The sequence below is a fragment of the Arvicanthis niloticus genome, chromosome 9 (genome assembly GCF_011762505.2).
Source record: "Arvicanthis niloticus isolate mArvNil1 chromosome 9, mArvNil1.pat.X, whole genome shotgun sequence".
Lineage (NCBI taxonomy): Eukaryota > Metazoa > Chordata > Mammalia > Rodentia > Muridae > Arvicanthis > Arvicanthis niloticus.
This window is the reverse complement of record NC_047666.1, coordinates 74,999,191-75,023,797: the sequence shown is the minus strand read 5'-3', so window position 1 is coordinate 75,023,797 and position 24,607 is coordinate 74,999,191. Positions and strand designations below refer to the sequence as shown.

The 24,607-nt window shown below is 41.9% G+C and overlaps 1 protein-coding gene across 1 annotated transcript; it reads right to left on the bottom strand.

The window, feature by feature from the left end:
- Positions 1-415: 415 nt before the first annotated feature.
- Positions 416-16,014, bottom strand: Mgst1 (microsomal glutathione S-transferase 1). The gene is made up of 4 exons (XM_034512251.2): positions 15,870-16,014; positions 9,411-9,567; positions 6,381-6,475; positions 416-1,031 (listed from the first exon to the last, which is right to left on the bottom strand). Exons 2-4 carry the CDS (start codon positions 9,534-9,536, stop codon positions 785-787), a joined length of 468 nt encoding a protein of 155 aa, XP_034368142.1. The 5' UTR covers positions 9,537-9,567; positions 15,870-16,014; the 3' UTR covers positions 416-784.
- Positions 16,015-24,607: the final 8,593 nt, after the last annotated feature.

Genomic DNA, 24,607 nt, shown 5'->3' with positions numbered 1-24,607 from the left:
TAGAAAAATATACCCTGGGGTCTGAAACCTACATTCCCATGGTCCAAAAACACAACCTGAGAAATGGCCAAACCATAGGAGACAAGATGTTAAAAAACAGTGACTCAACTTGAAGGGCTTGGAGAGGTTCACTATTTAGTTATTCGGCTTTTCCATAGACTGTGGTGGTGGTGTTGTTGTTGTTGTTGTTGTTGTTGTTGTTGTTGTTGTAGAAAATAGTAAAATTAAAACCAAACGTGGACTGGACAAATGGCTCAACAAGTAAGAGTATGTACTTCTCTACAGGAGCAGTTGTGGTCAGTTCCCAACAACTTTAGGTCCCGGGGCTTCTTTGGATACCTGCAAGCACACACACTCTATGCATACACAGACATCCCATTTATACACATTAATAAAAGAAAAAAAACAAACAAAATCAATCTGTAACGTTTTTTAATTCATGTGCCTATTTCAGTTATAAGGAAACCCAGGCTTCACGTAGGTGTGAGCACTCTTTTATAGACAAATGTCACAAATTATGACAAAATCAAGACTTATAACAAAGTACTTTAGAAGTTAGACAACATAGTTAAGGCTGGTTATATTAAATGTCTAACCCAAATACAAAACAATAGAGACTACTGAGTACTGGTGCTGGTCTTTAAATTGAATATTCACCAATCCCCAATTTCTCTGCTCCTTTCATACATAAAACCTTAGAAAGTATTTGAATGCATTGGAAATATGGAATCCTTTTTTTTTTTATAAAAACAACACAATCAGATGGTGAAGACCACAATTCTCTTTACAAGTACAGTCTGCTCCTTAGCAGCCTGTAAGCCATCGACAAAGTAACTCCGTAGCCAACAAAAAATGCCAAGCCCCTGTTTGGCTGAGGAAGGGGAGTCAAGTAGGCAATGGTATGGTAGATCCGAGCACCGACAAAGATTCTGAAGTGCATGAGGGCTGTAGAGAGATCTGGTCCACTCAGGGAGTACAGGAGGCCGATCCCAAGGAAGGGAACGATGTTTTCAAGATCATTCAGGTGGGCTCTGTGAGAGAAGATGACATCATGAGTTTCAAAATCAGTGGAAATGCATGGATCCTTCCCTCTCTTCCAAAACAAAATACAGTCTTAATGAATGTCTGGGTAAGGTTGGATTGGGTTGGAGTCAAGGTTAGCTAAGGGTGGCCTAAACTTGTTATGTAGCCAGACTCTCCTCAAATTCACAGTCCTCTTTTGTCTGTCTACAAGTGCCATGATCTTAGGTGTGAATGTCCCACACCCAGCAATGCTGGTGGATCTTTACATTATGAAGGAAGAATCCCGATTGGCTTCCCAGCTCCCTCGTTTCTTTACTAACGTGGTTTCTACTTAGAGCATTTCATTTTGATATTTTTTTTTATCTTGAAAAGGCAGTTTGTTGTTCCCAGAATATCTAAATAGCATCTATCCAGAAAAACACACATCATTTTTGTAAGTACAAATATCATTTTTGCAATTCAAGTTTCTTGTGATGAAAATTTTTTCTTCCCAAAGAAAGAATATTCTTTCTTTCATGATCTGTATCAAAACTCCTCCTTCACTTCAGAGTGGTTGCAGGGAAATTTCTTTATACAAACCAGCATCAAGTCTCGTGTTCTTTCATATCCAGATAAAACACAAAACTATCCTCAAAAATATGGGTGAGATCTCAGGCATTCTATATTCAAACCATGTTAGGAATCAGAGAGAGAGAGACAGGAGGGGGGAGATGGAAGGACAATATGATTCCTTAACATCTATCTGTGCACCATCATTAGAAGAAAAGAGAAAACGCATTTCAGTCAGAATTTTCCCTCTGGCTTGTGGCGCTGTAGGCTTTTCTGGCTTGGAGTGATATGAACAATATATTCACTGTTGACCTGGAAAGTTTGAAGTACCTAATTATTAAATTCATTGTCCTTTATTAAGCACAGAATGAGTAAGAGTAATTGATTTACAACCTAGCCTAGAATTTGGTAGTCAGCAACTTCTATTATACATCTCAGAATGGGAAGGTTTTGTCTGTCATGTTACTGCCCTATTTTGACACAAATGCACAGGGACTTCTGGGTGATATCTCCTTTTCCTCTCTTCCTGCTTAAGAGCTCAAGACAAAAACCATGACAACATAAGGCTATAAAGAAGGAAACCGAGACCTGGAGAAGATGTAGACATGTTCACCCAACTTCTCTCATGAAACAAGCCAAGGGAGCGGAGGGCCGACTCCTGCTTTGGCTCTCTCTAAATGCTGCTTATGAGAGCATAGTAAGTGCTGGTGCCTGAGGAGATCAGCGGAAAACCTCTGCTCTTGCCTTCCAGAGAGCATTACACATTTTTTACGAAGACAAGGTGTCTTGCTAGACTGGAACCCACAGGGTCCGCTAGGCTGACTGGCCAGTGAGCCCCAGGGATCTGCCTGTGTTTGCCTCCCCACACTAGGACTGTGAGCTTGCGCCACCTCTCCCAGCTCTCCTTATTCTGCTTCTGGAGAATAAACTCCACTCCAGGAGCTTGCAGAGCAAGCAGTTTGCTGAGTAAGCCATCTCCCCAGCTCTTCACCTCCACTTAGGAGCATGTCAGGGTTTTCCTTCCCAAGGTTTTAATAGGATAGAAAGATTTAAAGTCAGGGAAGAAGCTACAAAAGGAAAACCCTGAAGCCAATTACAGCACCACCTTCTGAGCCTACAGTCAGTAGGAACCAAGCAATGCAAAACTAATGTAGAGTCGGGCTCACTGTGAGGAAATTAGAGATGGAGAGACAGAAGTTGAGTGGGGAATTACGGGACCCTAACTCACTTCTCTCTCCAGGTTAATCCTCCATCCTATCCTTCTCCCTGAAGTCTTCACAGAAAATACTTGCTACTATCCAGAAAGTCCCAGTTTCCACAGACTTCCAGGCTACACGTGAACCCCACCCAGGCACCACACACACAGCAGGCCCTGGTGATGACACTGCCCTTCCCTTAGCTTTTCTGTTGTGACAGTCTGCCCAACCTACTGGATTCCTCATTTACGTTGTCAGCAGCAGTTACAGGCAGCTCCTGGGCCTCTTACCAGGTAGATGATGCACTTCCTTCTAGGAATGACCACTTCCTGCCTACTTTGATTCCCCATGACCCTTATGAGTGGTACCCCATGCTATAGCAGACCTTCAAGCAGGCTCTGGAGGCCACTAGCTAAGACTCTCGTGGTTCTCAGCACCTTCCTGATCTGGACTATAGTTGCCCTAAGCATTTTAAATGAATTATCAAGGCGTGATAAACTGTGATGTGTGTGAGGGGTGTCCAACCACATTTCCCTATGCTGCCCTCTGCTCAGACAGGGCTCTGACTCTAAGCATAGAGTGGCATGATTAAATTCTCACAAGGCCTTTTCTCGAATTAACGTGATTTCTCATCATTTCTTCCCCCATGAAATATTTCTAAAGGCCATAGGGACATACTCCTGTATCCCACCACCCCATCACAGCACAGACCACTCCTCATGTATTGTCTGATTATTACACATATGTTGATCTCATATCTTCTTTGAAGATCTTTGATCACATCCCAAGGAAGGTAGAGCCAAGATTAAAACATATAAGAACCGTCCAGCGGCTGCTTTCTTCATTAACTGGGGCCACTGAGGGCGTCGTGTAGTTGATCACCTAACCCACAGCTCAGTTTCTTGACAGAATTCTCACTCTGGACACTCAGCATCCACAGAACACTCTGCAGGAAGGGAGCTCTCCACCTCTGAAGATGATGTGTTATAGAGTCCTTGTGTTTCCTTAAAACCAAGCCTAAGTTCTTTAGAATAACTCATTTTATTTTCTAGCCTTCTTGATTACCTTTAAGGTTTTGTTTATCTTGTGATACTGTGGCCTTGAATTCCTCTCAGAATAAGGTGAAACAGGATTGGGTAGATAAGTCAATGTTCAGTCTTGTCTAATTACCACTGGTTTGTGTCTGTTTGGAGCTCAGGTAACTGGCACTGAGTTACATTTCTTGACAAGTCAACACATACTACTTTAAGCTCACAGATAATTGTCCTATATGCACATGTATTAATTTTCTAAATATCTTCTTCAACGTCAGCTTCCATTTCATGGGTAGCCGCACTTGGGTCCTGCCATTTGACTATGGAAATAGCAGCAGGTTTTAAATTACATGTTGAAAGAAAGAAGAGGAAAGTCTACCTAAAAATAGAAAAGTGATTTTTTTTCCTTTAGAAATTATTTTACGTGTGTGCTATTGGTATTTTAACTGATTCTCAAAACTTCAGAAATATGTGGCTTAGAATCGGATCCTCAGCCCTTCTGTAGGTTGCCTATTGCTACACTGGAAGTTCAGATTCTGACCACCAGGGGGCGCGCTGTACACTGGCCTTATACCTGCGCTAGGCACCAGGAGCTAAGGCATTAAATGTCAGTAACACTTATTTGTAGTCTGAAAAAGAAGAACATCAGACTAGATTATAGATTTCTCCTCTAGAAGTACCCACAGGAGGGTAAGGATGGCAGACGGGATAAATAGTAAAGAGAATCTGGTCTCTCAAAATAAAATCGTTTTTTAAAGCTTCTATGTAGAAGGCTTGAATCCTCATCTCCGTCTTGCTAATAATACCACGGGTGATGCTATGGATGGTTCCTAGTCCGAGTCAACGCTATGAGTAGAAAGTCATGATTAGCATCAACTATGCAACTGCCCGTTGACAAAGAGAAACTGAGAACGAGCACATAAAGCTTTAAATGGCTTAATGTCTCCAAAGTGCCAGAAGCCTCTCTCTAAACTTGACTCTCCCATCATAACACTTTGACACAGTTTGAGGTTTTCACATTGGTTCTTCTGCTCTGAAACTATTTCCAATGCATATTCTTGGCACAGCCTGTTTTCAGGACTGGCTTGCTTAAAAGGACTGAGAACCCAGCACGAAACCTGCAGAGCCAGAAGTAGGTGTTTTCAGTATCTAGTACTCACTTCCTCTTCAGAGAAAAGATATTCTTGCTTGATAAATGTCTGGGATGCACAGTGAGAGCCCCTGTGTGCTTCAACAGACTCCATTCTATCTCTGTCCACAGCGTTTCTGTCGATTTGTTGGAAGAATTGGGGGATGAGTTGATTTTGCATGCAACATAACAAGATGGAAAATTTGGAAGCATACGTGAGTGTGTGAACACAGGGTTCATCTTGGGACCATACACCCATGACTTGAGAGAATCTGTAGCTCTCCCAAGAGGCTTTTATTAGTCTTTTTCAGAGAAGTAAGAATGAGTGGTGCTCACATAATCTAGAGACTTCATCTCACATCCCTTTTACAAAAGGAAAACTCTTTGCTCTCAATTTCTATTTCATTGCCACACTCAGTAAACTGAGGAGATCTCTCAAAGGCCTATTACATTTATTTTCCTCAGTCACCATCACAGGACAGCTTAGTGCCTATGTCACTTCCCTGATGCTTTAGTACTCTGTAACATCACGGACACAAATACGACTGGAATTGTTCCACGGCTCATATGAGCACTAGAAAATAGTAACTATTTATTTATAGGGTAGACAATATGTAGCTCTGATAGTCCACCTGTTATAGTAAGGGGGCGACTATTACTTAAGTTTCGCACTGAATATCTGTATAAAAACTTGGTGCACTACATGACTTTGTGACAGAGATTAAGAACATACTTTCAGACCTACAGTCTCAGGTGCTTTGGAAATTAACATATCAATGGTACTGCCAAGCAGTGAGTATGAAATCTGGTTTATCTTTCATTAGTGCCCATTGGGTTTGCAACATATTAAATGTAAAAGCTACAAATGACATTCAGAGACAAAGGAAGATAGATCGATAAGTAGGTGGGTAGATAGATAGATAGATAGATAGATAGATAATGAATGGATGGATGGATGGATGGACAGATGGATGGATGGATGGATGGAATGAATATATAGATGATGGATGGATAAATGGATAGATAGATAAAAGGCAGGAGAAAGATTTTCCTATTTCTCTGAAAAGTTTCAACTTTCATATTTTAACTCTTCTACAAGAGATTTTTGACCTTTTGTGTGAACTGATCATCTGAATTTGAGAGAAAAATAGCACAGCGGCAAGAATCTACTGCCTGTACCCTGCCTCCCACACACTATCATTTGTATGAATCCATAAACAGAGCACAGCCATGGACCCCCAATAAAGTCTAGAATTATAACAAACTTGGTGACAGGAGCAACTGTAACACCATGTGGAGAGCTCTATGTGCCTAACTTGCTGTAGTTGGTTGCATCGACTACAGAGAGTGACTGAATCCAGCCCCCTTTCTTCTCTAAGATCCTGATATCCTGGCTGGACTCCATGGCCCAGATCCTCGAGTGAGGAATTTCCGGACACACTGGTTTACCTGCGCACGCGTTCCACCTTCTCATCAGTCCGAACAAGCTTCTTGGCGTTCTCTCCCTTGCCAAAGCTAGCACAGTCTTCTGGGTTGGCAAAAACCTATTCCAAATACCAAAAGGAAGAACAACAACAACAACAACAACAAAAAAAACATTTGTGCTGGGCATAGCTTGACGATAGAACTCAAGGCCCTATGTTCAGCTAGCATCAATGCAACAGCATAAACAAGCCAAAAAGCACCCTAATTCCAAATATTGTGAAATACGATGAAGCAGTAGGGGTATTCAACTATTTATGAGTTTGCATTTGGACATGTGTATATGTTTGTATAGATGCATATGTGGGCACAGATGCATAAACACATGGGTGCATGTACATGCGGAGACCTTCGATATTCAAATTTCATTTCATTTGAAAAATACTGTTAACCTTATTTTTCAGACAGCTCCTCTTAGTAGCCCAGAGCTTCCTGGCACAGGCCGGCCTGTCTGCCATCAAGCCTCGTAGATCCTCCAGTCTCCACATCTCCACTGATGAGATTATGGTGTCATTCCACCATATCTGGCATTGCTAATACAGACACTAAAGACGAAACTCAGGTCGTCATGTTTGTGTGGCAAACATTTTACTGACTGGGCGATATCACCAGCCCCAGTAATTTGAATTTTAATAAAAGGAACACAAGCGGCATCCTGGTTGACCCTTATGGAAACAAACTGCAGATCAATAAATCAGACACAAGAGGAGGAAGGGGGAACGAGTGCAGTTTAAACCTGAATCTTCATCAACATGAAGATTTTTACTTTTATTTAGCAAAGGCTAGATATAAAAATCTTGAAAGAGTGGTAAGAAGGGTCTGTGGTAAAAGAGCCTGCTGCACAAGCTTGATCACGTGAGCGTCATTCCAGAAGGCACAGCAGAAAGACAGAACCGATCCCCAAAAGATCACCTGCACATACAAGCATCTCTCTCTCTCTCTCTCTCTCTCTCTCTCTCTCTCTCTCTCTCTCTCTCTCTCTCTCTCTCTCACACACACACACACACACACACACACACACACACAAATGATAAATCAAATAATTAAAACAGAGTGAATAAGGAAGTAAAACCAAACAGATCCATAATCCTCAGCCCCGGCAGACTAAGAACATGGTATCCTGGCATCCTTTACACACGGTACTCCGTTCTCGGCAAGTAATGCCTTTGCTGCCCAGGGCTGTTAGAACAGGCAAGCAGCAGGAGTTAGTGAGGGGTGGAGAGAGCATTCTGAAGTCGTGGCCATGTGAAAATGCCCTGTCTCCTCATAATGCACAAACCCTGATGTTGACTAACACAGTAACAAGAAGCAGATGAAATGCATTTCAGTGAGCAACCAGGTCCCCGCGTTTGGGAGCATCTGTTCATGGATTCCTTCCTATAATTACTATGCTGTTTGAAATTATTTCCCCTGTCCCCTGAAACTTGAAATATGCATTTAAGATATACTTAAGTAGGCTTTACTGCTTAATAATTTATAGTAAAGAAAAACACAAACTATAAAAGTAGTTTTGATTTTAGAGTGAAAAAATCTCATAAATATTATAATTTTTTAATAAATAGTATTTATTGCTAATAGAGACATTAAAGAGAACTGCTGATCAGAGACACAATACAGAGTCAGCTCCTGAGGTCAGATCTGTTGGCCTTGTTCCTCATGGTACCTACTAATGAGTGCCTGGACCACACTGGATGGACTGCAACTAGATGACCAACATAAGAATTTTAAATAAAAAAAAAAATAAACAAAACACAATAAAAAGTACCCAACGTTTGGGGTTAAAGAGATCTAAATTGTGGAGGGAGTGTGCTAGAAATCGAAGTCAGGGCCTTGTGGACCCCAGGCAAACACCGAACCACTGAGCTACATCCTACTTCCCAGGTGAGTTTTCACCTCATCCCCATCCTTCGTTGGTAGGCAGTGATGAGTGAGCTACTGCTATTAACTGATATTTCTGTCCTCACAAAATGCACAATCTGAAGCCTATTTCCCAGTATGATTGTGTCTGAAGGTGCAGCCCTTGCATTGGGTTATGTCGATGGGTCCCTCATGACTGGGATCGGTGCCTTTATAGAAAGAAGCAGGGCCAACCTTCTGCTACCCCTCTCTTTCAACTATTATAGGCACAAGAAGAGGATAGCCCCATGCAGATCAGTAATCCATCCCTCACTAGACATCAAATCTGGCATCTTGATCTTGGGCTTGCCACGCTGCAGAGCCATGAGGGATATATGTCTATTATCTAAGCATCCTCTTCTGTGACATTCTGTAGCAGAGGACCACATTGACAGAGGACCACATTGTCAGAGAACCACATTGTCAGAGAGCCACATTGTCAGAAGACCACACTGACAGAGGACCACATTGTCACAGGACCACACTGACAGAGGACCACATTGGCTTCAGCAGCTACTTGCCCCCTCTTTTCCAGTTTCCCTCAAGATCAGGCTTTATTTCCCTGAGATTGCTAACAGTGAATTATCAGTGGTGTCATCCTCCAAGCAAAACAGTCTCATGTCCTGGGAAACACCTGGGCTAGCCCATTTCAGATTCTGTTCACAGCATAGCACAGCATACCCTGCTACCGAGTGAGCTTTAATAGATAGATAGACAGATAGATAGATAGATAGATAGATAGATAGATAGATAGATAGATAGATGATAGATAGATGATAGATAGATAGATAGATAGATAGATAGATGATAGATGATAGATAGATGATAGATAGATGATATATAGATAGATAGATAGATAGATAGATGATAGATAGATAGATAGATAGATAGATAGATAGATAGATAGATAGATAGGCAGACACATAAATATATAGAACTTAGGTAGATAGATAGGTAGATAAAGGATACATAGATAATAGATCATACATACATACATACATACATACATACATACATACATACATCAGAATGGAAATAGACAAGGCTGTTTTCCAGATTTTAACCCTTCAAAGTGAGGAAGTGTCAGCTCTGAAGCCTTACCTTGTTGGTTATCCTCTGGAACGCGGTGGCAGAGCTCAGGAACATCATCTTGGTAAGAATGATCGTCGCATAGGACGCAAAGGCCATCAACACCTCATTGTCCATGAGCTGCTTGAGGTCCGCCATGCTTTCAATCTTGGTCTCAATCTTTAGATGACTGTAGACAAGAAGAGAGAGCCAGGAACACCTCAGGTAACTCAGTGATCACCTGGACACATCTCAGTACCAGACCCATAAACCCACAGTGAGGAAACGGTACATGTGGAAGGAGGCACCAGGGAATGTTGGCCAGCTTGGCAGGACAGATTGGATCGTGTCACATTTTGTATTCACATCCATCTGAAAGCTGTCGGGAGAAAACTGAGGGGCTGGAGAGATGGCTCAATATGCAAGGGCGCTCGCTGCTGAGCCTGACAACCTGAGTTCAATCCCTAGAACCCATACGGTGGAAGGAGAGAACCAACTCCTGAAAGTTGTCCAACACATTCATACACACTGGGAAGCATACAGGCAGAGGTACACACAAAACAAACAGTGAGCAAACAAGCAAGCAAACACATAAGTAAATGGTAAATGGAGCCTGGAAATAAAGGTATACTGTGCTCAGGAGAAAGGACAGTAAATCAAAATGATGGAGATTTAGGCTAAGGCTTACCATCAGAGCACCTCACCTTCTCCGGTGCCCTCTGACCCCGGATCCCTGCCTTTATCCATTCTCTAAAGCACGCATCTTCTCTCACACTCTTCTTAAGCACTATCTATCTTCTTGGTTTCCCCACGATGTCCAATGCTGTTTCCAACTCCTTCCTGTAGCCTTTTTGTTTAGCCTCCAGAAACTTCCTCCACTTACCCAAAGTCTACAGGGTACATCTATCTTCCATTTGCTGCTGGGCAGGCAGTTGTCTGTGTGTTGTTGGGCAAATATGATTTTAAAAAGTCCCCACAAACATTTAATTTTGTAAGAGTTTGTTGTGTCCAGCAATACCTTGGACAGTACTGTAAAGCCCTACGTAATGTTTATGAATATAATATTGTCATCTACTTCATAGAAACAGAGTATGGGAGCTGACACACGAACCCAGGTCTCATCCTGAATGTTAATAATACATTGTGCTGACTCTTAGAGGAGTCTTGCTCCATTTACCCTTCAAAGTCTTAACTCTGTTTAATCCTAAGTCAACTGAAAATTGGATGTCTACTTGTGGCTGACCTAGTGGACACACCTCCCATCCCTTAAGTTCTCTCTTCTTCCTAGATACACCATGTGCTGGGTGCTTGGCTATTCTAATGACAATGAAACTGAGGCTTCCTAAGAAAACTCTGAATATTGTCCCTTTAAGATAAAAATGTGCTACTTGCACGTACTCTAGCAGGAACTACAGCCATCTGAAGCTTTCAGAAGCTTTCCTGCTTTCAGAAGCTTCCTGGGGGATACCACATCCCAGAGATGCTCAAGTCTCTTCTATGGAATTGTCTAAGCACACCTCCCATGTAATTTCCAGTGTTCCCCCCTGTGGACCTGATAAAACCTAAATTTACTGCGAAGAGGAAACCTCAACTGAAAGACTGTCAGAACCAGACTGGCCTGTGGCCATGTCTATGAGGAATTGTTCATTGATGTGGGTGGGACCAGTACACTATAGGCTGTGCCGTCCTTAAGTAGGTAGCAGGTAGGTGTGGGCTGAATAAGAAAGCTGAGAGAGAGAGAGAGAGAGAGAGAGAGAGAGAGAGAGAGAGATGGAGAGACACAGAGAGACGCAGAGACAGAGAGAGACACCCAGAGAGAAGTGCCTTTATGGCTTCTACTTCTGTCCCTGCCCTGATATCCCTCAGCTATAGATTGTGATCCGAAAATGTAAGCTAAACAAACCCCTTCCTTCCCAATCAGTCTTTGGTCTGAGTGTCTCATCACAACAAGACGACGCCACTAGGACACATCTGGTCACCAGCTGCAACACCCGATGCCACGTATGCACCACACAAATAGCCATAGCTAACTGTTTAGAAACTAGTGAGGAGAAAGTCTTCTGTACATGTTCAACACAGATGCAGTTTTTTATGTTCTTTTATCTACTCGGATGAAATTCACTAAACAAAGACCGTGCCCTAGATTATTTTTAAATTCCACGTATGACAGAGAGTTGATCCACTTCTACGAGTTCATGCTCTTGAAAGCATAGTGTGTTATCTCGGTGCAAAATAATACTTTCAGTAGTTTTTAATATATCTACTATTGCTCTGGTATTGGGGGAATAAAAGTCATGGTAAAATGCCCTATCCTTCAGAGCTCTTGTAAAGTTAATTAGCTTAATAAAGAATCCCTATGGTCCCTGCCTCTGAACAGAGATCTGAAGAAATACAACAAGGACTTTAATTTAAAAAAAAAGAAAAAAGAAAAAAACTCAGAAAGTTTATCAAGTAGAAAATTCTGCTATTTAATACCCTTCAAAATAAAAGCCTCTGTGATTGTTCCCAGAACAAAACTTATTTAGCACTGGAACAAAAAGTTCAGTCAAAAACAAACAAACAAACAAAAAAACAAAAACAAAACAACAAAAAAAAAAGAAAAAAACAAACAAACAAAAAAAACCTTTAGAAAGGTTTTGGTGGTGGTGGTGGTGGTTGTTTTTCCGATCAGCATGATGGAAATCAGTGGTGGAGAAGGAAAGAAAAATCCAGAACCTTCCAGAACAGTTAGTGAGAAAATGCAGAGGTGTCAGCAGTTGGAAAGAAAAGGCAGTGAGGGATTTCTGCATCTGCAAACCGTGCACATGTAGCTGACACAGTGGGGTTGCTCGGTTGCCAGGGATGGAGGCCAGCGCCAGATCCCTCTTCTGTCTACACCATGGGCCCATGAGCCTCCTCTCTCAGACATCTCTCACTTCCCAGGTATAGAGAAACCATATCATGGAGAGTAAGGGGAAGAATGCTGTGCTGACCACATAAAGGAAGGGGATATAATCCTGTATCTCTTGTCTTTGTCTTGAGCCTGCTACAACTAACTGAAACCAGAATAACGGCAAGGCTCTGTAAAGAAGAAAACAAACTCACTGAGAGCGTGCTGTTAGGGAAGTGTCCAGGATAGGTAGATAAGTGGGTAAGAAGACAGATGATTGATAGATAGATAGATAGTTAGATAGATAGATAGATAGATAGATAAGAAAATTGGGGTATTTTTTCATAAATTGCATGATAGTTAGATAAAATTTGGGGAATCGGGGTATTTGATCATAAATTACATGAGACACACATAATTACAAAGATGAATTTTCCTGTAATCATCCATCCCTTCCACTACCCTTATCTTGACTGGCATCACTCCCAGTCCCACGGTGTGGGTGTGGAGTTGGCTATGCCCTGAAGGAACACAAGGATCTTGAGTTCACATAGACTCTGGAAGTAGCCTGGAGTCCAGGCAGATTTCAACAGACCACTTACTAGGTACAAATTAACTGAGCTACCATACCTGTAAAACAGGTTTTCCTAGGTAGCCCCTGCTGGTCCTGAACTCCTGATCCTCCTGCCTCCACCTCTGAAGTTCAGATTACAGGTATAACACCACCACACCCTAAAAAATGATACTGGACAATCCAACCTCAGAGGGTATTTTTTTTTAATGCACTAAATGACTGTGAAGCACTTTAATCATCGACAATGCTGGGTGAGTGCTTGATAAAAGACGTTCCTACCGAGGCAGTGTTCTAATCATTAAGGATGTAATATATGGGTTTTCAAAAGGCCTCCCTGTAAGACAAGTGAGGAACCTGCCTCTCCCTTGAGGGCTATTAAGGTGTTAAGCATATTGAAACACTGATTAAACAAAATTAACATCATTATTAATTTTAGTAAGTCCCTACCATAAGCACTCCTTCTGATACTCATTTTCTTGAATGTTAGCTAATGTGTTGGTGGTCAGGGTGATTTGAATCCCTTTTGGCAGCTGTAGATTTCCCAGGCTGCCTGCAGCAGAAGACCATCAGCCAATCACCCAGATGGAATACTGTCATGTCAGCATCTGCAGCGTACTTTATGGACACCTCAAGTAAGCCACACAGTACCACAGCTGCTTGCTACCACAGTGCACATCTCTGGCTCCTGAAGGCCTTGTCCCAGCCATGGCTGCACCAAATGCTTAGTCATCGCCAGCTGGGTGAATCCTGGAAACCTCAAAACCTTTTCCACAGATGAGAGGGGAGCCCAGTGGAGATTAACTGGTGAACGGGTCCTATTGCAATGTGGACTGCTGTGATTGGTGCAAACACAGCTTCTCATTTGCATGAGGGGCTGTACCACAGTGGGTGTGAACATAGCCCTTCCCTTTGTTTTTGAATGCCGGCTATGATCTGTGCCAACATTCCTTCTCTGGATTACTTTGTAAGCCAATATAGAGGCCCCTTCTGGGCTGCTTCCTGGTATGTCTGCATCAAAAGCCTTCTCTTGAGTAACCTTTTATTGTCTATATGGTGTGTGTGTGTGTGTGTGTGTGTGTGTGTGTGTGTGTGTGTGTGTGATCTTTTGAGATGGAGTCTCACAGTGTAGCCCAGAGTAGCCTCAAACCCACTCCACTCCTGCCCCAGCCTCCCAAGTGCTGGGGTTACAAGCCTACATCTTCACACCCAGTTTCTTGACTGTGTGTGCTCTTCGCCTGCCTGATAAGCCAAGGAAGCCCACTGAGTCCCAAGGTCAGCAGGTCAGTAGCCATGCACGGGCAGTGGAGGGGTGCTAGGGGCAGCCGGGGTAGGAACAATGGGGTGACAAAGACAAGAGCCAAAGGCAGAAACTCCAGATCCTGAACTCAGAAAGACTTATCAGGAGCTGTTTAATGTCTAGACTTCCAACTCCAAACCCAGAAGCTAGAACACTAACCCCTATCAAGGCTGAGGACTCTCTTACCCTTGACCCTAGAGCTGTCTACCTGACACCGTGGGGCTAAGAAAAACCAGAACTCGAGGCCTGTAGAAGGTGCAGCAATAGATACTACCTACTGATGCTTGCTCAGCGCTGCCATCACCTCACCACTGCCAGAAGCTGAAGACAACAAAAGCTGCCATGTGTCAAGTCTCAGGATAAACTGATGGTTAAACCTTCCCCCAGAGCCTGAAACAGTGGGGCTCTGCTTTCCAAAGTGTTTGTAGCTACGTGCCTCCTGGCCTGCTAGTCCACCCTCTGAGCCTTAGGCCCTCTCCTGGGACTGCCACCACCATACAAGGTTCTCTTCACCTACCCAGGATTCCTGTCAGGAGAGAGCAAAGGGATGCCAGCCAGTTGACTGAAAAGAGCTTGGGATGAAAGACTCCAATACAGAAATGATTCTCCTCTACTTTTAAGAAAGGAACCATGGGTAGGGTATGAATAAGGCCAGGTAGCACAATGGAGACTAGAGACCCGACCAGGCTGGAGCCCTGTCCTTGACCTGTAATTCCCGAACTCTCTACTCTCCACACTGGGAATTGTGGGGTGCTGTTATCTCAACTCCTAGAAGCTTCTCCTGTAACTCCTGTTGCCGTATTTTTGCCCTGGTGCTATCTCCAGTTGAGAAACACTCCTCTTTCTCCTCATGGGCCCTCGGCCAAGAAAAGCAAAGTTCTTCTCTTCTCAAAACTGTTTGCTTTCTCTGCATCGGTATTGTGAAACAGGGAAAATCTGGGCACACAGCCACAAGGCCATGACTCTTCAATTCTGAACCGACTGAAAGCAGCAACCATATTCATTGGGAGGACAGAACAGAGCTGCAACAGAGGATCAGATTCCCAGGTACCTTCCCTGCAGCCTCAGTGCAGCCAGACAGAGGGGAGGGTGGCTCCCGGGAGCAGCCTCCCAAGGGCTGCACCCTCAGCTCTTGGGTCTTCTGGTTACAGTCACACCAAAGCATGCTCTACTAAGTCTGCAAGTCATATGACATCAAACGTACTATTGTAAAGACTTCTAGAGATTTCTCTTGCCTACCCGAGGAGAATCTAAAAAAGCAAATAGCTTTCCAACAAGTTGAAAGGCCTGAATGTCTAAGTCACCCGGGACACTGTAGGGTCTTACTCCCTGGGAATGGACAGAAGTTGCTGAAACCCCAGTGACTTCTCATCTTGCTATGACTTGCATGTATTTTTTTCCCCTCCCCTCAAGATCAAGAGACCCTTTCAAAGGGAATGCTACTTGGGCTTGAAAATAAGAAATAAGAAAACCATCTCTTAAACATGAAAGACACGTGCTCCCAAGTTTCTTCTTGGAGTTTGAGAAAGGAAATTTTAATGCAGGAACAGAAAAGGCACAGTTCTCTTTTAGAGCAGGCCACAAAAAGAGGGGAGGGACATTTAAATAGCTAAAGGGAACAAAGGCTTTTCAAACGGATACAGCCACTTTCTAGCGTTACACCTGCCACCCACCGGCCCCTTGCACCCACCACCCCCTCCTATCCTGGGAGCAGAACCGCGGCCTCGCGCAGTACCCCTGTCTGGCACCCACCTGAATCCAGGGAAAAGCGCTGCAAGCTGCCCTGTGGAGCCTGCACACCTCTGGGACTTTTCACCAAGAGGATCGGCGCTAGCACCGCCCTCTTTCACGCTAATTTTCTATTAATTACCCCGCCTCCTGAGCGCGCCAAGCCACGCCCCTGAGTTTGCCAAACCACGCCTCTGAATACCCCGCGGCCACTGCAGCCGCCACTTACTCTGATGTATCCTACATACTGCTCTGTGGCTGGCGAGGGTCTTTCTCTGCTAAGAATCTTGGCAGTTCTGTTCGAGCTCGGGAGAAGGAAAGCAAGGAATGAGTTGCTAACTTTTATGTCGCTGGAAATAAGAGACCTTAGTGTCGAGTTTGGAAAACCTAAACAGAAAATGTTTTAAGAAAACTTAAATCTCCGGGGGAGGAGTTCTATTGCTGTGACAGCCTTCAGGGTACAAAGTGAAACCTAAGATATTCAGAGTCTGTTAGGCAATTAACCCCTGTGGGGTTTTCACAGTGACTTAGAAAAGTGTTGCAAGAAGGCAGGGTTCTTAGGACAACATCAAAGCTATTGCACACAGCCCCACATTAACGACCAAGCAACAGCAAGGAGGCCTTCCCTGAAGTTCTAAAGGGTGATAGGTTCCCGTCTGTAATAGTCACTCAAGAACTTTACCGGATAATACCTGTGCCCCACATTGCTCTGGGAGTCAATCAGTCTCTCTCTCTCTCTCTCTCTCTCTCTCTCTCTCTCTCTCTCTCTCTCTCTCTCTCTCTCTCTCTCTCTTTCTTTCTTTCTTCCTGTGCCCCACATTGCTCTGGGAATCTTTCTTCCTGCCTTTCTTTCTTTCTTTCTTCCTTTCTTTTATACTTTTCTTCTTTCTTTTTGATTTCTTCTATCCTTCTTCTATCTCTCCTCCTCCTCTTCCTCCTCTTCCTCCTCTTCCTCCTCTTCTTTCTCCTCCTGCTCCTCCTCGAGTATACACCACTTAATTTTCAGATTTTGGGCTGTGTGTCTCTTCAGTCTGGTTTTGGTTTTGTGTCCTAGAAAGGATTTTGCTACGTAGCCCTGTCTGGAACTTACTGTACACACCAGACTGGACACAAACGTGTGACCATTCCTGCTTTAGCCCCCAAGTACTAAGATTTGCTCACCAGGACCCACTTTGATTTTGATTTTCAAGATCTAATAAATTCTGTTATATCCCTCCCAAAAACTAAAAGGAATTAAGAAGCAGCTTGCTGTCTGAAGCTGAAGTTAGTCAGTCCCGGAGATGGTTTCTTTAGAGTGGTAGACCATCTGAAAAGACTGCTTGAACTTGAAAACATTGTTCAGTCAGCTCTCCCTCTCTGGGGCACCAGAACACTGACTGCAGTGGAGCAGAGCTTCCGAGCAAATGCGGCCATTTTGAATTCCCTTGAGAACATTTAATACTGCAAGGACTTAAAGAGCTCTTCATTTTCACCAAGGAAGACAGCACAAATGGTAAAGACAAGGTTACAAAGAAGGGTGCAGAAGAATTCTTAACTCTTATCTTCAGAAAGCCAGTGGAAAGGCAAGTGCGCACTTTTACAAAGACCATCTGAGTCATCTAATGATCTCATTGAAGTATGTCCAAACTATCAGCTAGTTAATCAATACATAAAGGGTTTGTGTATAATGCCCTAGTAATTATTGGCCATCTGGTAAATGTGATTTTATGTTTGCGTGTAGCAGAAGCCTACACATAGGTCTGTTGGTGTCTTTAGTATAATATGAGCATTTGCTTGTAATAGATTTGATTCAGCAAACATTTTAGTGAATGCAAGATACTTGGTTTAATGATAAAATTTAAAGCTAAGTTGGGGGTATACTACAGTTTTGTGGGTCCATGTGAGGAGCAATCACAATTTCTTTTCCCCCACATCGCTGGTGTGCTTTAGATGACTGAAGAAGACAAGGATTATTGTTTGGCTTGTCTTGGTTTGAGTAGAAAGAACGGTTCCAATTTTCAACCTTTCTCCTTATCACCATTTTAACCCTAAGAAAAAAAATCCCTCAGAGAAACGTTATCCAAACTTGAAGACAAATTGTCCTGTGGTAAATATTCAAACAGTTAAAAATGTCATTGATTTGTGGGTGGAGAGAGAACAAAGATCATTGTGCAAAGCACAGCTGCTGTAACAAAGAAAGCCTCAGTGGGAACGATGGCACCAGAGACACGCAGAAGGTCAAAGTATTAGACGTCTGGAACTCCCACTCTTTTGAACACCTCCGGGGGACAGGATAAAGGCTTGCCAATGGTGCTAGCTGGGGCCTCCTGCAAATGGGTGAAAAACAGGTGTTGGACACCCTTTCAGTTGCCTTGGATCTTTGTTTTGTTTTTACTTTTTTAAGTCAACAGGATTCTCGCCAGCTCCCACCCCACTATCTAAGAAGGCCCACTTAGAGATTTGAACAAACCAGCATGAAATCACATCTTTAAGCTTGAGGGCAGTGACGTCTAATTCTAAATGTACAGATGATGCTACAAAATTATAATGCACTTATTTGGCAGTACTGAGGATCAAACCCAGGGCCTTGTGCATGCTAGGTAGATGTTCTTCCACTGAGCCATAACCCCAGCCTACAATATACTTTTAAAATGTGTATTAGATTGCTTAATTTTGCCAACAGCCATGTAATGGCTGGTGTTTTTTTGTTTGTTTATTTGTTTATTGTTGTTGTTGTTTCTGTTTAATATATGAATACTAATAATCAGTCTGGCTTATAAGACCCAAAAAAAGGAAAAAGTATCCACCCAGAGCAAGGCAGAACAAACTGAAACCAGTCAAGGAACATGGAAGAGCCTGAGGATGGATAAATGGCTCAGGGGAACAGACCAGAGTCCAGACATCGAACCACACGTATTTTGACAATTGATTTTCAGCAAATGCTCCACACCGAAACAATTCCATGGAGAAAGGAGGAGTCTGAACAAAGTGGAGAACAGACTGGATAGCCGTGTGAAAAACAAAGACCTCACACCGCCACGCAGCGACTTAAACGGAAATGTGCCATAATACGCATTAAGCTTCTTGAAAACCCAATGCATTGACTTCATAATGTTGTCCACAGAAAACACTTTCAGTCCATTTGACAAAGAAAGTGCATGCAAAGTAATGCATATGACAATTATTAATAAACAAAAATATACTGCTTAAACAGAGAAATTGGCAGAACATTTGAACAGACACGTCACAAAAGAAAAAGTACCTGGCTAAAAATGTGTATTAAAAAGCACTTCATGTCAAGAGTCACCAGAAATATGAAAATCAGAATCCATCCCTTGATTTATTCTTCCAAACATTTCTACAGGAGCCTCCAAAGAGATAGACCTGCCTGACATCAGTTTGAGCACTAACAGGCTGCCTTGCCACCTGCAGTAGTCTGAGCGTACAAAGCTAAGACTGTTGATCTTGCTTTAAGAATGTAAAACTATCTAGAACTCACCACAGAACACTAAGTAGGGTGTTTGGTTCCAAGCTGCAGAACAAGTCCATTCTCAGCCTTCTGCAGAACTTAGAAGTATTCTAATTAATTCTGTCTGATATGCTCTTATCAGACAAGACTATGAGAAACACTGTGCGTGCGTGTGTGCGTGTGTTTGTGTGTGTGTGCATGTGCCTGTGTGTATGTGTGTGTATATGTGTGTATATGTGTATTTGTGTGTATGTGTGTATATGTGTATGTGTGTGTATGTGTGTGTATGTGTATATGCGTGTATGTGTGTATGTATGTATGTGTGTATGTGTGTGTGTATGTGTGTGTATATGTGTATGTGTGTGTATGTGTGTATGTGTGTGTATATATGTGTGTATGTGTGTATATGTGTATGTGTGTTTATGTGTGTGTATATGTGTGTATATATGTGTATAAGTGTGTGTGTGTGTTATTATGGCAGATAAAGCATGCATAGGGACGGTTTTTTCTCTAGCCATGCACACCTGGTTTATCCTCCTCTACAGTTCCTGCGTGCTCTGGTTAGTTGCTTGAGAGGAACACTTTTCTCAGAGTTAATTATGAACTCTACTCTTTTGAATTATGCATAGGGTCCGAACCTTATCTCTCTATGCATTAAAAAGGGAAGAAGTTCAAAGACAGTCACAATTAAACACAACATGGCAGAGAATATTGAAGTCTTATTGAGTCCCATGCAGCTGGGAAAACCGTCTCAAAGTTTCTCATAAATATAAACAAATTTAGATCCCAGCAAGACTACTTCTAGATATTAACCTGAAAAGTAAGAACGGCCACAAAGAAAGGTACCCAAGAACAATCCACGAGCAGAGGAATGGAAAAACTAATTACGGTATATTCACACAACATTCTACTGACTATATCATAAGAAAAAACAATGAGCTACTGATCACAGGATGGCATGATTCAAACTCATTATTATGCCAAACAAAAGAAGACCAAGCACAAAAGCATATGGCTTCATTTACACAAAAGATTTTTTTTTAAAGAAACCTAATTTACAATAATAGAAATGAGAAAGTGGCTGTTTTTATTAGAAAGAAGGTGGCAAATGGCTGGAAATAAAGACCGTGTCTGTCTGTTTTTATGATAAAACACCTTAGGTGTGTGGAGTTAGGGGTAACTGGACTTTACAGTTCTGGAGACTGGCAAGCAGAGCTGGTGGAGATGGGGGCTGGGCACTGCTTGTGAGACAGAGCCTCAGTCTCAGTGCACTGTCTCCCACGTCTTTCACAAAGACACCAACTCCATTCTGATTTAGTCGCTTCCCAAAGCCTTGGCTTCTTAGTACCCACCACAGTGAAACTGAGTTTCAACACGGATTTTGGGAACACGAGTATTCAGACTCAAATCAAAGCATAGAATCTTTTCAACATGGTCCAGATGAGGGTATTTGGTACATGGTGGTGTGTACTTATCATACTTGGTGATTCAAACACTTAACATTGGTGTGTCTCATCACACACAAACTACACCTCGACGAGCAGCTTTTCAGAGTTTGTGGCTTTTAGAGAAGCTAACAATGGGCTATGGGCACAACAGGTGCATACTGATCACAGCTCATGTCACCTTGACCATGGATTGAAAGCAAAGAAGGGAATGCAGGCGAACCAGTCACACATGGGAGTTTGTGAAAGACCCGATAGCTGTTCCAAGAAGAGGAAGTGCTAAAGGGCCATTGCAGAAAGTTCTGCAAATTACTCTTCTTGTTCAAGCCATCATGCAACACCACTCATCATGCAACACCACTCAGTCTTCCAGGATTCCTTGGCAAAGGCTTCAGGCAACATCAAGACAGAACTACCATTTACAGGACCAATAGTGACTTTTCTAAGGCCTGCTGTTCTCCTGATTTCTGTACTGCCTTAAGGATCTACAAAAAGCAGCCAGACTTTCCAGGTACCAAATGAAAGACTGAAATAAGTAAGATTGGGTCTCTATGTACCTCTATGTACACTTTTATTTATAAATGTATAAACTTTAGTTATACATGTTATAAACATTAGTTATAAACGTAAGTGTGTGTGTGTGTGTGTGTGTGTGTGTGTGTGTGTGTGTGAGAGAGAGAGAGAGATGGTTATTGGCTATTCTCAGTTGTCAACTTGACTATATCTGGAATGAACTACAATCCAGAAATGGAATGAACACCTGTGATCCAGATCTTGAGGCAAGAAGAAAACGTGCCTTTGATCCTGCTCTCGAGGCTGGAAAAACATAGGCTTTTCAACCAGATCTTGGGGTGGGATGATACAAACTTTTGTCCCAGATCAACATACACCTTTAATCCATATCTTGAGGTACACTTTTAATCTGAGACACAACTTCTGCTAGAGGTCTACATAAGGGACACTGAAGAAGGAAGGGTTGTTTGTGCTTCACCTGCTTGCACTCACTTTGCCAGGACATCCTCCTTCTCTGGAATCCAGCTTACACAGAAGACCAGCTGAAGCACTCAGCCTGTGGGACTGAGGAACTACTAGATTCTTGGACTTTCCACTCAAAGCGGCCCATATTGGCTTAGTTGGGCTGCAGACTTTAAGTCATTCCAATAATTTCTCTCTATATGTAATAGATGATAGATAGATAGATAGATAGATAGATAGATAGATAGATGATAAATTGATAGACGATAGATGGATAGATAGATGATAATTTGATAGATGATAGATAGATAGATAGATAGATAGATAATGAATTGATAAATGATAGATAGATAGATGATAAATTGATAGATAGATAGATAGATAGATGATAAATTGATAGATGATAGATAGATAGATAATAAATTGATAGATGATAGATAGATAGATAGATAATAAATTGATAGATGATAAATTGATAGATGATGATAGATAGATAGATGATAAATTGATAGATGATAGATAGATAGATAGATAGATAGATAGATAAATATATTCACTTCATAAGTTCTATGACTCCAGAGAACCCTGATTAATGTAAAGCTTATGTTATAATTTAATTATGTTCCTCAGCAATGTACTGGTGACTATCAAATATTTGAATTTGCAAACTATTTCAAATTCAGAAAACAGACAGGGCACAGCTTTTACTGTCCATGCAGTAACCTGTTTTATTGACAGCAATAAGATTACTGTCTCCAATTACCAGAATGAACTTACAGAAATGATCATCTTTTCTATCAGAAAATTCCTCTTAGATTAGAACTATCCATAGGTAAAAAGAAATCACTTGGTAAATCTCATACAGACCGTTTTTTTTTTTTTCTCTGCCAAACTTGTTTAAAATATTTCCTTTTTCTCAGTTTTGATTTAGTAACTTTAGATCTGCGCCTTATGTTGTGTTTTGCAGGGAGTTATTGACTTCAGCTAAGGAACCGTGAACAGTAATTATTTTGCACGACTAAGTTCTGGTACACCATTGTCAGACAGGCACTTTACAGTACCACGAGTTTCAAAATTTAGAACAGAGCTGTCAAACAGGCAAACGCTTACACCAAAAATTTCTATTTTCAAGCTACAGGCATGAGCTCTTGATGTGCAATAATGGAGTGAATCTGTGTGTGCTCGCTCGCTCGGAAGCTCCTCATTTGACAGCCCTGGAAATGAAAGCCTGTTTCTTTCTAGAAAAAGAAACATCGTAGCAACAGTACAGATTTTCAAGAATAACCAAGGAACGACCTCAGTGCTAGAAAAAGGGATGACAGGTGCTGAGATTATTAAATAGTATTAAGAGATTTTTGTGGTGAGCAGAAAATAATTCACCCCAAATTGATAACTCCTCATTTGACTCCTGTCATTCAGAACCTTGCAATCAGCCAAGAAAGGTTTTTGTGTGTGTGTGTGTGTGTGTGTGTGTGTGTGTGTGTGTGTGTGTGGAACTATATACATTTATACTCAATTAAATTTTTTTCTAATGCATCAAGCACTCATACTTTCCAGTGTGTTATAAATCTGGGAGAACAACACCAAATTACAAACATCCATAGGAAGGAACATATATTTTATGTAAATTAAATGTCATTTTTCTTTAAAGCACTGACAAAGATGGCTCACTTAGGAACATAGGTTTAAATAATTTCTATTCCCCGAGTGCCTTTAAAATTTTAAAGCACATCCATTTTTATCCTCTCAGGTTTCTCTTATGATATTTTGAGCCTCAAAATAACATTTAGAGACAAGTATAATCCTCTACTCATAGACTAAGAAACTTAAGAACAGAGATTAAATAACTATGTAGTGTCATGCAGCTGTTAAAAAATGAAACTTAATAGACATTTTCATGCTTTTTGGGGGGCTCTGCCTGGTCCCTTGCCTTTACCACTACCACAATTTCACACCCAGACCCAGCTGGGAACTGCACCCAGAACCTTTGTTGGACCTTACTCAAGAAAACTCACTACTAAGATCCCTGCAATAGACCAGTTACCATTAAGCTGGACTCACCCCAGCCTCTCCAACCAATACACAGTAGCAACTATTTGAAAGACTATGAGTTACATACGTCTCCTTCCAGACCTCAAACCAACCACATTTGAACAGAAAACATAAGATGAGACTCCCAGTCAGGAGATCTGGGCAAGAAGCTCTCATATTAGACACACAGCCAATGAAATAAGTCCAGTTGCCCAGAGCCCATTAAATAATATAAAAGACCAAGGTAATCTACAGCTGCCCAAAGACCATAAGGGCTGTAGGCATGTTCTGCAATGGGAATTACCTAGGGGGACCTCAGAACTCAGAATTTCAAATAACAAGTTTTAAAATGATCAAAAATTGAGGGAGTTTAACGAGGTCACAAAACCCTGCATGAACTTAGAGAGGACAGAAATAAACTCCAGGTTAAAGTCCAAGAAAGCACAAGCAACTACCTACACCACTCAATGAAATAAGGAAGAAGCTCAGGATGGGAAAAGTGAGTTCAATAAATCTATACAAATATTGAAGAAAACTTAAAGTGAAATGAAGATGAGACTGGAAAAAATAACTAATTGGAAACTCAGTCAAAAGTCTTCCTTTGGGCCATGCAATAGACAGTCAGCACTTCAAGACAAAGTAGATGATTGGACTGCTCAGTCAAAAAAAATTTAAAAATTAAAATACATAAAAAAGAATATGCAGGAATTTGAGAGAAAGACCAAATGATAAGTTAGAGACGTGCATGAAATTAATAATAATCTCAGATCAATGGCATAGACTAGATCTTCAACAGGCTTAGAGATTACAACCTCATGCAGATGTCATGCACAAAGGGCACCAAATAGACATGTCTGGAAAAG